General features: G+C 36.7%; 2 protein-coding genes across 2 annotated transcripts; one reads left to right on the top strand and one right to left on the bottom strand.

The window, feature by feature from the left end:
* The first annotated feature begins 91 nt into the window (after nucleotides 1–91).
* Nucleotides 92–2,958, top strand: LOC111335479 (fibroblast growth factor 7). Its single transcript, XM_022941384.2, has 4 exons — nucleotides 92–385; nucleotides 702–931; nucleotides 1,070–1,170; nucleotides 2,595–2,958. Exons 2-4 carry the CDS (start codon nucleotides 829–831, stop codon nucleotides 2,787–2,789), a joined length of 399 nt encoding a protein of 132 aa, XP_022797119.1. The 5' UTR covers nucleotides 92–385; nucleotides 702–828; the 3' UTR covers nucleotides 2,790–2,958.
* A 482-nt stretch (nucleotides 2,959–3,440) lies between these two features.
* On the bottom strand, nucleotides 3,441–15,365 carry LOC111335477 (uncharacterized). Its single transcript, XM_088732597.1, has 10 exons — nucleotides 15,127–15,365; nucleotides 13,675–14,081; nucleotides 13,018–13,088; nucleotides 11,283–11,345; nucleotides 9,091–9,218; nucleotides 8,557–8,653; nucleotides 7,217–7,369; nucleotides 6,937–7,115; nucleotides 5,882–6,047; nucleotides 3,441–4,401 (listed from the first exon to the last, which is right to left on the bottom strand). Exons 1-10 carry the CDS (start codon nucleotides 15,210–15,212, stop codon nucleotides 4,216–4,218), a joined length of 1,536 nt encoding a protein of 511 aa, XP_088588723.1. The 5' UTR covers nucleotides 15,213–15,365; the 3' UTR covers nucleotides 3,441–4,215.
* Nucleotides 15,366–15,376: the final 11 nt, after the last annotated feature.

Here is a 15,376-nt window from a genome sequence, read left to right as displayed (position 1 = left end):
GTGTTAACGTATTGCTTCTCCCAGGCTTTACACGGTTATTAGTTGACTACTACCATATTCCTCGTTGCTACCTCAGAAATCAAACGGTGCTAACTATCTCGATTTGAGTAGGGATAATACCTCTACAGACGTTCATCTATTTCATCTTTGGGTCCTAATCACCGAATATTAGGCTCTATTATTATTAGGTGTAGCGAGTGACTTTAGTCTATTTATTTAGTCTATGCATGCTATACGAGCCTATGAGCCACATTTCAATGCGTTTAAGGGAAACAAAACCAAAATTGGCGAAATCTGCGCTGTGAAAGTATTGATTAATCCTAACCCAGGAGAACAGTGGCGCCTGTCTGAGGATCAGTTCGAACGCAGAAACTGAACCAACAAGGCAAGTTTCAATTTCTTTATGTGGTCTGAGGCAATGTCTCGAAAAAAACTTTCTCAGATAAATTTGAACTGTCTCATCAACCAACGCTCAAGAGGGGAATTCATAGATAATGAAAATCAAAACTAGAATATTAAACAAATATCATGTGATGAGCATGTTGCGGATTTTTTACTCATAAAGTTAATACATGAAAATATTTTTCAAAGGAAAATGGCGAAACTGAAGTGCTGTTAGATTAGCAAAGCAATTCCGTTTGGTGGTCGGGAAAAATTCATATTGATGTTTGCTAATCTGATCAGTTTTCATTTCACTTTAGAGCTTCATTGAACTTTGGTATCGCTTCGGCTGTTTACAAAAGCAGTCACCCACTCATTTTGTTCAACATAACCCAACCACACAAAACAGACTTGTACTTCAGTCAAAAGAACATCGATCAATGTGCCATGGTCTCTTGTCGCATGTTAGTGACTTCAAGATGGGGATTTTTTCTTCAAATTGACCAGCAAAGAAGTGTGCGGGGAGTAAGAGAAAAGGACGATGATTGCGGTGAGACGACTGAAAAGTGTTTGCAGTTTAAGAAGTTTTTATCAGTGTACCAATACTTAGACATGCATTTTTTTTAGATTCGACATCTTTCACCTATAAAAGAACCCTTCCATGAAATGAATACTTTTTCCTTCCTAGTTTTTGAAATGAAAACGACAGATTTTGCCAAAGTCACCATTCGCGGAGTTCAATCCAACATTTACGTCGCAATGAATGACCAAGGAAATTTATACACAACGGTGAGTTCTCAGCTACAGAAATAAATCAGTTAAAATCTTTCAGTTTTGAAAAAAACACGAAAAAGTGCTTCACGGTTTACAGAAGATATATAGTCCTGTAAGTCCAAATTATAATCTTGGGAAGCGAAAGTAATCCAAGTGAAAGAGTCATACAACTGAGATTGTTTTGGGAAACCTTCCAGACATTTTATGAAAAACTTTATGATATTTAAGCATTTGTCTATAACACTTTAAGTGTTGTTAAAATATCGGCATGACTAGATAAATATAACTAAGTTAAGGAATTAATCCGTCACGATGAAATTAGACCTCCTGGGCATACACCCAATTAAACGCAACAGTTCGTCAACAATTTACTTTGCACATGATTTTTTGAGATTGTAATCTGTCAGTTAGAGTTGTTATCTCTCCAAATTGTCCATCACCAGAAATTAGAAAGATGTCCTTTATCCATGAAAAAAAGAAAAAAAAAAGGCCAGATTAGCATTCTCTTAATAACAGTGTAAACATCTTAACGGTCCAAAGGGCGTAAGATATTACTTTGGCAGGCATTGTGGCGCATTTTACTAAAGTGAAGAATTTGGCGGGTATTTTAGCCTGCTGGCACACTCACATGATTTTTCAGACTGTTTTGTAGATATAATTTGGATATATTGAAATACAAAATTGAAATGGTAAATTGACCACCGTAACGATTACAAAAGCTGACGTTTCGAGCGTTAGCCCTTCGTTTTCGCTCCGACGAAGGGCTAACGCTCGAAACGTCAGCTTTTGTAATCGTTACGGTGGTCAATTTACCATTTCAACTTTGTTTATATATCCAAATTATTTCGTTACTCCCACCGACGCAGCCCCAAACAGTTTCTTTCGAAACTATCAGCCTTTATTCATATGTTTTGTAGATATTTTTTCGTTTTTTTTTTTTTCAGTACCTTCCGAGGGTGATAATTTTAGAGTAATTTTAACCCTCACCTGGCGGCTCGAGCTAAATTGACTGAGTCGGGCCCAAAACATTAATACGCCCGCATGTTTTATTATTGCTGATGGTAATACGAAAACGCTGATATCATTCTAGTTCCGCTTTATCACTTCTGTGTGCATATAAAATGAGATCACTTACCTGATCACATCTACATTCTGCTCCAGTAACTAGGATATTTGGAAACAAAAGGAAGATTTATCAGATGATTGTCGAAGTTATTAGCTACTCTTTAAATTCGAGATAAGATAACGTCATGTTTATATGTGTGTATGTCGGTTACAGTATACTTTTCTTTTTTTTCAATTTATTTTGTTAGCGGAGTGGCAAAATTATTAATTATCAATTTCTCTTTTGGGGAAGTCAGTCGGTGTTTTCATGAGTTCAGTTTGTTACAATTTGCATTTCCTAAACAATGCCATGTTTATGTGATATTATTTTCCAGGACACTCAGAACCCCTCCTGTGTATGGAAGGAAATTCACCATACTGACGGTTACAACTACTACGAGTCCGATCAACACAACGGATTTTTTCTGGCGCTTAAACGGAGAGGTGATCCAAAAAATGGCCGAAGCACTGCTCTGGGACAAGTATCCTGCGCTTTTCTTGTAACTACCATAACGCACGAAGCAACATGAGCTCCTTATGAAAAAGAAAGAGGTTTAATTTAGCATGGTGTAATAGTACACTTGTAAGCCACTGGCGTCTGCTAGATGCATCCGGATGAAACTAAAAGGAAATATAATCCACATATTCATAAGATATTAATGGTTGTTCTTACAATAAATGTTGCGGAAGTAGGATGTACGGCAGTTTCTTACCTTTTTTCTTTTTTTCCCTTTCAGTTTGAAAAAGTACACCTCAACCAACAAATTTTGAAAATAATAGGCAACCTCAGACTTGCACCGTCTCTGTCTAACCTGATCAATGACTCTAAAGAGACCGGGTGAGGCGTCCACTTCCCAATTTTCAGATAAGAATGCCCTGCACTTACAATAGTTTGTTTGGCTACGTGACGCCAAAAGAATCAGCTGGTTTGCGCGTGTGTGTGCATCCGGGTCGACATATCATTTCACCAGTTGGTTTTTGAAGAGGGAGAAAGGCGAGAGAACCCGTGCAAAAGCGCACGGAACAAGGACCGTGACAAAAACCAGCGAAAAATTCAATCAACATGCGACGAATATCGTGAATAAAGTGAAATCACGTTCATGTTTGCTTACGAAAAAATTTACCAACTAACAATCCGCTAACGAAGCACAACCGCAATATTTTAGGTAAATTTCTTAACACAGTTTTCAATGCATCTTTTATTGGTAAGGTTGATCACTGACCATTTTTGACATCGAGGAAAATTAAAAAAAGAGTTGAAACTAAACTATTAAAACTTGTGACAATTTTTTTCACATAATGGTTTATAATCAAATGCTAACTTGATGAAATTTCGTAATCTTTCCATTTAAATTCTCAAAAATCTCGTAAAACGTTTGATCAGGAGAAAATACTATCTCTATTTCATAAATGTTCGCAGATACCAGCTGGTCTCACACTTACTGTGTGCACTCTGACTCTTGAAAATTAAACGATTTCAAATTTAAATAGTATTTTATTTTCAATCTCACCTATTTGTGGAGAAAAGAAAACATTAGTAAACCTTTGGTCTCCGGCCTTTCGAATATAATTCAATAAGGTTAGAAAGTTTGATGCCACGACCGAAGATTTGATTGCGCTTAAGGTCGCCTATTGTTATATCTCTTACTGGGGTTCTGGCTCCGTGAAATTTATGTTCTCTGTAACTATCGTGACCTGCCCATGGCTCTGGGCAGAATATTCTGTTCCTCTTTTAAACATAGACATCTATCGACCCACATCTTAACAGAAACTGAACATCCGGGTTCCAAGCGTTATCCCACTGTAGGTCGAGCCCACTAACGCTATCGATCAAAGGCTCAATTCAGGATAGAAATCTACTGAAGCTGTGTCGTTTAAACATTTAGCCATTTTATGAGCTACAACCTCAGACGGATGGTAACAATGATTTTTCTCATACTCTCGTGGCCAGCCGCGTTATACATTGTACAGAAGGTTTGGTTTCTTGTCGAATGGTTCCACCCAATGAAAATACTCCAACCAATTCTTGAGAAATCCTCTATCGAAAGGATTCAAAAAGATTCCAGATGGTCCTCTCAGATACGCGTATCTCTTCTTGTTGATTCTTTCGTTTGTAGTGAGGTTGATTGAAATTTGGCTCATCTGTTCAGGAGAAAAGAAAACAAAACAAAAAAAAGAAAAAGAAAAAAAACTTTTTACCAGTACGAATAACGCTAGATGCTAATAAAAACTTCCGTGAAATAATGCGAATTGTGATATCGTAAGTATAAACTTGATGGCGAGGTCAGATGACGCCGGAAGAGACGGCGCGATACCCTCCTGCAAATTTCGCCAGTTGCTACATCCTTCTACAACACACTTAGGGCCTGATTACATGAGCCGGGCTGGCCCGGTTAGCCGGGCTGATTTCTTTTGTTTTGGTGTTCGCCAAAGCGTGAAAACAAAAGAAATCAGCCCGGCTAACCGGGCCAGCCCGGCTCATGTAATCAGGCCCTTAGTCGGCATATTTTCGGAAAACATCGACTACAACCTTCCCAAACATGTGAAAATGTGTGAAATGCAGACTTTCGTGTTCTCGATTTGACGTCACATTACCCGCTAGAGCCATTCCTCTTTAAACTCGGTCGTGGGGCAAGATGGCGGCCGATTTTCCGTATTTTGACTGGGCACAGAAAATTGAAGATTTGAGCAAATAAAAAATTTTTGCACAGAAATACTTCAAAAAATACGCTTATTTCGTTAAGCGAAAAATATTTTTGGGTTTAGGTGCACTTTAAACTCTGCAGCTCACAGAAAAAAATCAAGGTTACGGATTACACTTTGAACAACAATAAACATATGAAACACATGAGTGAACTGCGGTCATGAGACGTATATAAGAACGATCCTTCGCAGTAAAGCACTATTTGAGCAATAGTGGAAATCAGACCTGAAAAAAATTTCAGGCCTGTACGGGATTCGAACCACTGACCTCTGCGATACTAGTGCAGCGCTCTACCAATTGAGCTCACAAGCCAACTGGGAGCAGGCCATCAAATTAATTCGATATAAACCCGTAGATGATAAATCGAACAACAACAAACATATGAAACATATGAGTGAACTGCGGTTATGAGACGTATATAAGAACGATCCTTCGCAGTAAAGCACTATTTGAGCAATAGTGGAAATCAGACCTGAAAAAAAAAAAAAAAAAAATTTCAGGCCTGTACGGGATTCGAACCACTGACCTCTGCGATACTAGTGCAGCGCTATTGCTCAAATAGTGCATTTCCACTATTGCTCAAATAGTGCTTTACTGCGAAGGATCGTTCTTATATACGGATTACACTTTAGTGGTAAAACCATCAAATTATTTTTTTCTTTCATAAACCCCTACCATATTATTTGTGAAATTGGAAAAATATTTCATAGGTCCCTCCGGATTCGAGTAACAGATTGTAAGCAAAAATCAAATCTTTTTGAATACTTGAATGCCATCAAAGTGTTAAGGAAAACTTTTCTTTTCTAAACTCGTAACACTTAAGAAATAAAATCCTGTTGTATTGCGAACTCACGGTTACCGCAATGCAACACACACACACACACACACTCAAATTAGGCACACAGCCTTTGTACTTACCACAAAAATAAACAAAGCTCCCATTAACACTGATACCACAATAAACTGCAGTAATCCAAGAAAAAATATCCAGCTGAATCCGTACAAATGCAGCATTGTTATGGCGAAGTACACGGTGATGAAACTACACCAAGCCACACATGATACAAACATGAAGAACGGACCCCTGAAAAGAAACATGCTCCAGGGTTCAAATACTACACCAAGCCACACATGATACAAAGATCAAGAACGGACCCCTGAAAATAAACATTGTCACAAAACTGCTCCTGGGTTCAGATATTGCCTCAATTATACGTTAAGCACCATATCCGATATATATCAGGAGCGTTGTTCGACGGTCGATAGCGCTAACCCAGGGATAAATTTGAATCCAGGTTTCATCATTCCTCTTTTCTGAAGAATTTTTGGGAAAATTTTCTCGTTTCTTTTTAGAACATCTAATCATCAAATTGTAGACAAAGGGTTTTAAACTGAATTTTCTTAAATTTTCTTTAAACTGAATTTTTCTTTTAATGCTTCAGATATGAAATGTAATATCAGATTAACCTTGGGTTACCTTAACCCAGCCCAGGTCTTTAATTTGAAATACATATTCGAAGGACAGCCACATCTAAACTAAAAGGAGGCAAAAATTTTGATCCAAAATAAGAATTAAATGTTCCTAAGTGCTTGTTTCCGTTTTGTATCCATTCAAAGGGCACCTGTAACCAGGGGACACCTAAAGAGGCTGTGAAGGTGCCCCTCATATGATAATTCATCATGTTTCCCTAAGTGACCAGTAAGAGGTAAGCTCTCATCGCAGGACAAACTACATCATAGAATGCCAGTGGTTTTCATGGCTAATTGTCCAATTCTTTCTCTAAGGTTTCACTGAACCCTTCAACGTTTTATAATTTTTTATTTGTAATCCTGAGTTTTTCCTGTTTCATTTGGTGGTTTGTTTATATTTTCTGGTCAAGGAACCCTTGCAAGAAAATTCATATTGATACTGGGAATGAGTCACAAGAACACACAAAAAAGTGTAATGAAGTGGTAATAACCATGTTATTTACCTGTTATTGAGGCCAACACAGTTATTGATATAAGGACAGTGATGATCAAAATGCTTGACACAGCGGTTACATATCCTACAATGCTTTGCACGCAATGGTCGCACCAGCCTACAAGTGTGACAAAGGTTTTCCAGAGGGTTTTGTCCTGTCTTAACTTGCCATTCTTCATAGAACGGCACCTAAAATGACAAAAAAAAAAACACCTTAGAGAACTGCGAAGGAGGTTGCCATTTTGATTACACAAAACTCACGTCCTACAAACATGCCATGACATCCTCACCTGTTTTAAGGCCATGTCATAATCTGGACTATGGCAGGGGAGGAACCCTGGATCTCGTGAATTAGCATAATACAAAGCCCACCACATCATAATGTTTAGAAAAATAAACAAATAATGAGCCCATGGTGTGATATCCCATGAAACTGGAACAACCTGCAGGCAAACAGAAGTATCAATAATGGACACGTGCCAAGTTCTACTTTAGTCAGGGCTGATTCTAGCTTCAATATCATAATGAAAGTAGAAATATTGTAATATTGTAATCCCCAGGGTATAAGCTGCTAATCAATTGCAGGTCCCTCCCCCCCTCCTTTAAGTCTCCCAGAGGTGATGAACCTGTAATTTCTCCCTGTAAAATCCATACATCCTCTAGCAAACAGGTAGTGAGAGTACTCAAACTGATCAGATCAAACACCAGGTTCTCCTAAATACTATTTAAGGAAATGTGTAGCAGTTAAAGGAGAGAATTAACAATCAGTTCTTGAGAGTTTAAGGGTTCTGATAACATAATTTCCCTGCACAGGGTTTTTACTAGGACCACTTCACCACCTCCCGGTTAGCTCAAAGGATAGAGCGCTGGACTGTTGTGCGGGAGGTCGAGGGTTCAAGCCCTAGCTGGACCAACACTCAGGATCTTAAAATAATTGAGAAGAATGCGCTACCTTTCTATAACATCAAGAAATGGTTAGATATTCTAGTCTTCTCGGATAGGGACGAATAAATGGAGGTCCCATCTCCTGCAGGGTTAGGGGCAGGAGACGTTAATTTCCGACACACGAGATTACTGTGTGATGGAGGTCCTCCCATGGGGTGAGGTGGGATGGGTGGGTAAAAGGACCCCCGTTGATACTAGTGTTTACTACATTGAAGGGGCTATCCTGTATAAATATAGATGTCTACTCTACTTGTCTCCAGTTGAGCTTACTAACTACTGAGGTAAATTTTTTTCAGGTCTGATTTTCACTATTGCTCAAATAGTGCTTTACTGCGAAGGATCGTTCTCATATACGTCTCATAACCGCAGTTCACACATATGTTTCATATGTTTGTTGTCGTTTGATTTATCATCTACGGGTTTATGTCGAATTAATTTGATGGCCTGCTCCCAGTTGGCTTGTTAGCTCAATTGGTAGAGCGCTGCACTAGTATCGCAGAGGTCAGTGGTTCGAATCCCGTACAGGCCTGAAATTTTTTTCAGGTCTGATTTCCACTATTGCTCAAATAGTGCTTTACTGCGAAGGATCGTTCTCATATACTGAGGTAATGTTACAATGCCTCCCATACAGAAAAATGGGTATAGAACAATGTCTTTGTTTCATCAGCTTTCACGATCTACTCACATAAAAGAAATAAACAGGATAACCCCAAAGAAACAGATTTCCCAGGTAAAATAACAATGGTCCTTTTGATCTCCCAGGTGGGCCAAACACAATGTCTCTGAAATAAAATCAAATTAGGGTTAAAATCAAATTAACTTAAAAGTAACAAATTATTTGGCAACAAACATAATGACAATAAAATGACCAGCTCCTAGTTGGGATGTTGGCTTAGCTAGTACAGCATTGCACCAGTTTCGCAAAGGTCATGGGCTCAACTCTTATACAGGAATTTTTTTCAGGCCTTATTTTCACTACTGTTCATAATAAGTCGTGTTCATTACTGTGACGATCACTCTTACATTCAAACAAAATAGAGCTGCTGTGGTTAGGTGCCATTGTGAGATGCTGGAAATTCACTTTAAACCACAAATTGATAAATGGCTCAAACATTTTAAATACTTTCTCAAAGCAGGAACATGTTCTAGATGGTTAATTGTAACATACGAAAACCCATAAGAGTGCATGTACTGTATAAAACTGCATAAAGGGACATACCTCATGTGACAGGACACCAGACGATTAAGTTTACTTTGCAGGTAGTGTACAATTTCTTTGTGGTCTCGCCCCATGGCCAGTCTTAATGGTGTCTTGTTATTACTATCTACAGCATCTAACACAACATCCTGGAGCAAAAATGGGAAGTAAATACTACTAGTGGCACTCAGTTGTGAAAAATATTTCTGAAAATGGTGTTGTTAGTGTTTCATGGATTTAGCCATTGAAAACCTGAGCTGTAAGAATAATATGAAAAGATTTATACCCACACTAAAACATAATCACCTAATTTAATAATAATTAATAATAATTTATTACTTCTATTGTGCCTTTTTCTAATTTCTCTGAATAATATCACCCCTGAATCACTCTTTAAGGTGACAAGAATACAGAAAACGAGCACCTACTTATTAAGAAGCTCAAGATTGATTGCTACACAAAGTAATCATCTTTGTTAGTCCCTTAGGAAATGTACAGAGGAGCAAGTGGAGAATCAGCATACTGATGTTAAATTGTAAAGAGTTAAAAATTGGCTGTATTCCTAATGAATTTCAACTGCACGTAATTAAATCAGTATATAATTAAAAGTTTGTGATAGACAGTATAGTTCTGGACCCAGTTGTTTGAAGGCTGATTAGCACTAACCCAAGGTTAAATTCTAATCAGGGTTTCTTTAATCCTTTGTTTAAAAGTCTTTTTTGGGATAATATTCCTTACACTTTTTATAGCATCCAATCACCAAGTTGTACACAAAAAGAATTCCACTGAATTTCCTTTTAAAGCTTTCAGATCTGAAATCAGATTTTACAGTAACCCTGGGTTATCTTAACCCAGCTTTGAACAACCCGGCCCAGAAGATCCTCCCTGCAAAATAACAGCATTTTATGTATGTTTTGCCAGAGCAAATGACGAAAAGGTTAAAGGTTAAGACATCAGCTTTAGAAACTCTTTATCATGGCCAGTTTAAAATTATTTATATTTATCAGCTTGTTTGATAAAACCATGTAATCTTGCTATACCCCCTCCAACTAAACACCACAGCCATTTTAAAAACCTACCCCCTTTATTCATCTGACAAGGTATGTCTAACAAGTAAGCTACATTTATTTCTTTAGACCTAGATATTAGGCAGTTGGCTGACTTACAGTAACCACATGACCTTTCATGTGTTTTAAAAATTTAATGCACTTTCTTCTGTTTCTTTTCTATTTGCATGGACAGATAGCTTAAGAGGTAAGAGGTGACAAGCTGATACAGTGAAAAGAACAGAACTAAAATATAATTATTCTGTAACAGACCAACATAAAATGAAATGTTTTCTAGCCTTGTTAACAAAGTTTCTGTTTGTCAAGATTTGGTAGTGATGATCCTGACAAACCTGTTTAAAAAGCTCAGCAACATCACAACAGTGGTTAGTTAGTCCTTATTTTATCAAAACTCTCTTTCCTAATCATAACCATTAAAATTTTCCCAAATGTGATTGGTGCATTAGCTGCTTTATTTTTCACCATTTGTAAATAATCCTATAGAGATGTAATTGGACCTTGTAACCAGACAGTTGGCTGTAATCAGACAGTTAAAGAAGTCATTCAAACTTAGTCCACTCAGCCAGATCCACCAATCCCAGAATTGATTTCAATAACCATAGCAACAACCACTTACCCTACAAACCTGGGGAATTTCCAAAATGGAGGAGTTTCTTACTTTAAACAATGTCTTTACTGGAGATATTTTCTCAAATGAATGTATTTGTTTTCAATAGAAATTGTAATGGTTATGATTACTTGGTAACAGAACTTCATGTCATCCAATTCTGTCTGTAATCATACTTGTAATTAACAAGTATGATTACGACGAAGGGCTAATGCTCGAAATGTCAGCTTTTGTAATCGTTACGGCGGCCAATTTACCATTTCAACTTTGTTGATATTTCCAAATTATTTCCTTACCCCCACGGACACAGCCCCAAACAGTTTCTTTAGAAACTATCAGCCTTTATTTATTTATTTGTAATTAAGAAATCAGACTCCTGCTTTGCAATTGTTTGATTTTGTAATCACTCGTACAATTACTGACAGAGTTGGACTCTACTGGGTCCTGTTACCATTACAGACCAACAGAAACCCAGAGGCTATACATACAGTCATCAAATTTAGTAGTGGATGAAGCTTCCCTAAATATTCAATGCCTACCATGTCCACAATGTGCTCAACTGTGAGCAGGTCTCCACTAAGACAAGCCAGATGAAGAGGGGTCTAAAACATTGTAACAAAGATTTGAAAAAGTCAGCTGGATTTTAAATTTCCATAGATATCTCCTAGTCATTAATTAACTTTAAAATGTCAGCTATAGAGAAGTTAGTATTATGCTGCTTTCAAAGTTTAATATTCATTAATAAATTAGAATGCAAATGGAAACTGGTACTGAAACTATTTTTTTCAAACCTCTAGCAAGTATTTCAAGTTTGTCTCTCCAAGATTCAATTATTTGGAAATAATTTCAGACCAACTAATTAAAATATTTTATTTCTCCCGCCTGGTTTTCTTTTCGTGTACAAACAAAAAAAGGATCTATGAAGAGAAAAATCTAATTTCAAAAGCCCATTAATCAAAGGTTTGCTTGTAGAAAACCAAGTCTGCAATTAAAATCAAATATATATTTATATCAGTTCATAATTCAAAGTGGTTGAACCAGCCTATCAATTATGAAGAAATGAATTTATCGAAAAAAGAAATTAATTTTCTGTCATTGACAAGTATTCTGTTTGTAAGTATCAGTTCTGAAGTGTTGTTGCATCAATTGATGATGCTCCTTTTGAATTTCTTATGTACAGCAGTCTAGCTTCTCAAGTTTTTTTATGATACAGAATAACATAACACAAAAAGGTGGGAGGAACATTAATGTGGAATGAGAGGTAATTTTTACAATATGATGTTCTAGTGTGAATTGCCACGCATGTAAAAGGCAAAGGCAATTATGTCACTCCAACTATTAACGTATCATGATTATTTTACATGAATCCCTACTTTGTAAATGTAAACATTTTTACATGGCTAATACCAATCAAAATTACTGTCAGAGAGAATAATTATTTGCAAATAAGTTAAATCATATGACAGACAAGTTAATTTTGACATTGTCTCTTCATATCTTATCCTTTTGATACTTAAATATTGATTTATGACTTATGATTGAAAAGACGCATTTTCCTCATACATTGGTTTACTTTCAAACCCAAACTTATCAATTTTTCATGAGTTTAATGCTCTGATGAGAAATTTTAAGATTTAGAGATCAAGATTGTTCTCTCTTTCCTTCTCCTAGAATGTATCTCTCTACAATAATACACAAGGAAAAGAGTCAACTTAAAATGATAAAAGATGACCCACAGTGAGAACCTCAGTCAGATACTTGTGAATAATTAATAGTGGCAAAGAGAGGGGAAAGGATGTAAACGACTATTTAGGTTAAAAATTAAATATTTGAAGACGTCCAATTGCTGAGTTTAGAAATTGTCTGGTGAATTTTCACTGCACTGCTTTCTCAAGATTCTCACACAGCAGCAATCTGTTCCATCATATTCCAAATTATCATGTCAGCATACAATCTTCAACCAGGGTAATTGTGTTGTGTTACATTTTTACAGTGTCTATCTTCACCTACTGGATACTAGTTATGTCAAGGGAATTTTTTGGAACACTGAAGCCGAGATGCCGTGAAGCACTCAGTCTGAGAGAATTGAAAATGTTTATAGTATCTTTCTTTTAGATCTTTTAAAGTTCAATGTTCAACAAATAGAACCCATTTGTTTTCTCTTTTAGTCCATGCAGGAAAGAACCCATGATTACTTTTTAGTGGAACAGTACTTGTTAAAAGAATTAACTTATAGTTTGTGTTTTGTATATACTTAGAGTTTACCAAACATACCTGGCTAAACCTGTCTTTCTGTTTGGGATCAAACCCAGAATACAAAAGCAACTGAACCACCTCACTGTGACCTGCAAATTTTACATACATGAAAACCAAAAATATGCTTGGTATAATTATTGTCCACTGCAAGTGCTCCCAAACATATTTACTGTCAAACAGTGAAAACCATGAATACCTGAAGTATTTTAAGAATGTTTATCATGTTATGACACATTAGATATCAGCATAACCACAAACTAAAAACGTTTACCGCTCACATTTTCGTTTTCTTTTTTTGTTTAACTGTAAGCATTTCATGACAACATGTAAACATCAGAGAAAAATACTTTCATTCAGTTGGTTTATATTTCCTTTGTGCTACTGAGGAACTGCACATAAAAAGGAAGCGTGAGGTGTAATATCAAATAACACTGCCTGCTAGAAGTATTACAGAAAAATTGGCTTATGCATCACCTTTTCAATCAAAAAGATATGAGGCACTTGCCACTTTTGAAGTGTACTGAGATGCTGCAGTTGGTCTGAGTCATCTCTGGCAACTCTTAAGTATCTTTTTACGCTCCAAAGTTGCAGCCTCCCTTATATCTTGATGATTACACACTGATGGAAAAACCAATTGTTCACCATACTGCAATTAATATATACAGAACTTGCTACCTTTAAAACAAGCCCAGTGTAAAGCATTGTCTCCTTCATGATCTGTCAAGAATATCTTTGCTCCTTTGCCTATAAGGTATCCAGCCAGCATTGCTTTTCCATATTGTGCAGTAATAATCAAGGGAGTACAACCTTTGTTGTCAGTACAGTCTATTGAAGCCCCGTTTTGAAGAAGAAGATCCACACATAAAATATGACCATTGACACATGCCCAGTGAATTGGATATGGTCCGTAGTCTGATCGACTCTGTTCATTTACTTCAACTCCACAATTTATAAAGAATTTTATAACTTCATTGTAACCACCCAGGGCTGCCCAATGCAAAGGCGTGTGTCCATGACTGTCGTATGTGCTAAGAATTTTTACGCCGTGCTGTGCAACAAGTTCTCTGCAAACTCTGGAATCTCTATAAACAAACAGAAATGTTACATCAATGTCTTGGTTGTAACAATTTAATACAAAAGACAAAATTAATTATCATAAATAATTGAATTATATCAGGTTAGAGGAGGTGAAATTAATATTGCCTGTATAATGTTTGAAGTATACCCACATTGGAGACTTCTTAAGAGAAAGGAGTCAACAAAAGGAGAGGCATAGAACAAAAAATGATTTTGATATGATGCATCAGACTGAAAAATGAACAAAGAACACTTCATAGTGGGATAGGTGGGGGCCAATGTAAGCTTTTCGACACAGTTTATAGTAACTAACTTTCATCTGACTCAGATTTTTTAAATATCCCCAGCAATCTTATTGAAGCCACATTGTCAATTAAATGACCACAAACAGAGTATAACTTGATAAAAAGATGTACTGTAGGATCCATACTGTTAGGATGACATATCAGTCTGTCAAATCATTCTGTGTTTAACACTACAGGTACTTTGGAAAAAAAAAAACCGTCAAACTAAATAACTAAAAAAAAATCACTGTTTTTTTCTTTTTTTAAAAAAAACAGGTGTTTGTGTGATTTACTCCTTTCCCTTATTCCACTGGATCGTTGGCAAGTTTTGGTTACTCTCTTTTCTGCATAATTCCCAGTGTTGATTTACTTCCCATTTCATGTGAAATGGCCTTTAACCGACCAACTAAGTCCATCTGTACCTCAGAGTAAAAACATGTCTAAACGCCTCAGCTGTTAATAACAAGTAAACTTGTCTAGCAAACCATTTTTTTTCTTCCATTTACCAGATCGCATATCGTGTCTGCTAAGTCTCATTCGCGTTAAGTTACTACATTGTAACCAAAGATATCATAAATAAAGATAAGCTATCGAAGATCAGAACTGAATTATACCATCCTCAGAGGCTTAAAAGGCGATGCGATTAAAAAGGGAAATTTATATTAAAAGGAGCACATGATATCATATGTGGAAAGTCCTCTCTAAGTTATGTTTTGGAGGTTGAAAAAGAGGCATACAGTCGAACAACGGCTTATCTATTACTCACCCACACTGTGCAGCTTCAAAGATATCAATCTGTGTGCAATTCTCGTGGTTTTCACACACCTTTGATTCTTTCTTATCGCCCGCCATGTTGGTAGCCAACCAACTTCACGAGGATTTCCGAGGACAACCGTAAAATATTCGGGTATCTTCGGAAGATCTATTTTACCTTTCCGAAGATCAAGCATGGAACGTCTGTCACCCGGGTGTCATGTGAGAGGAATACTGTCTAACACTTACTGATTCGAATGAAA

This window comes from Stylophora pistillata, chromosome 9 (assembly GCF_964205215.1).
Source record: "Stylophora pistillata chromosome 9, jaStyPist1.2, whole genome shotgun sequence".
Lineage (NCBI taxonomy): Eukaryota > Metazoa > Cnidaria > Anthozoa > Scleractinia > Pocilloporidae > Stylophora > Stylophora pistillata.
Note: the sequence above shows the minus strand (reverse complement) of the source record. Positions and strands in the feature narration are given on the sequence as shown.

Excerpts from the sequence above, each read along its gene's own strand:
- LOC111335479 (XM_022941384.2), top strand. The coding sequence starts at position 829 with ATGGTCTCTTGTCGCATGTTAGTGACTTCAAGATGGGGATTTTTTCTT. Across the intron at positions 932-1,069 it reads AGAAAAGGACGATGATTGCG|TTTTTGAAATGAAAACGACA; the intron begins GTGAGACGACTG and ends TTTCCTTCCTAG. Across the intron at positions 1,171-2,594 it reads AAGGAAATTTATACACAACG|GACACTCAGAACCCCTCCTG; the intron begins GTGAGTTCTCAG and ends ATTATTTTCCAG.
- LOC111335477 (XM_088732597.1), bottom strand. The coding sequence starts at position 15,212 with ATGGCGGGCGATAAGAAAGAATCAAAGGTGTGTGAAAACCACGAGAAT. Across the intron at positions 14,082-15,126 it reads TTTGAAGCTGCACAGTGTGG|AGATTCCAGAGTTTGCAGAG; the intron begins GTGAGTAATAGA and ends GTTTGTTTATAG. Across the intron at positions 13,089-13,674 it reads ACACTGGGCTTGTTTTAAAG|GTCACAGTGAGGTGGTTCAG; the intron begins GTAGCAAGTTCT and ends TAAAATTTGCAG.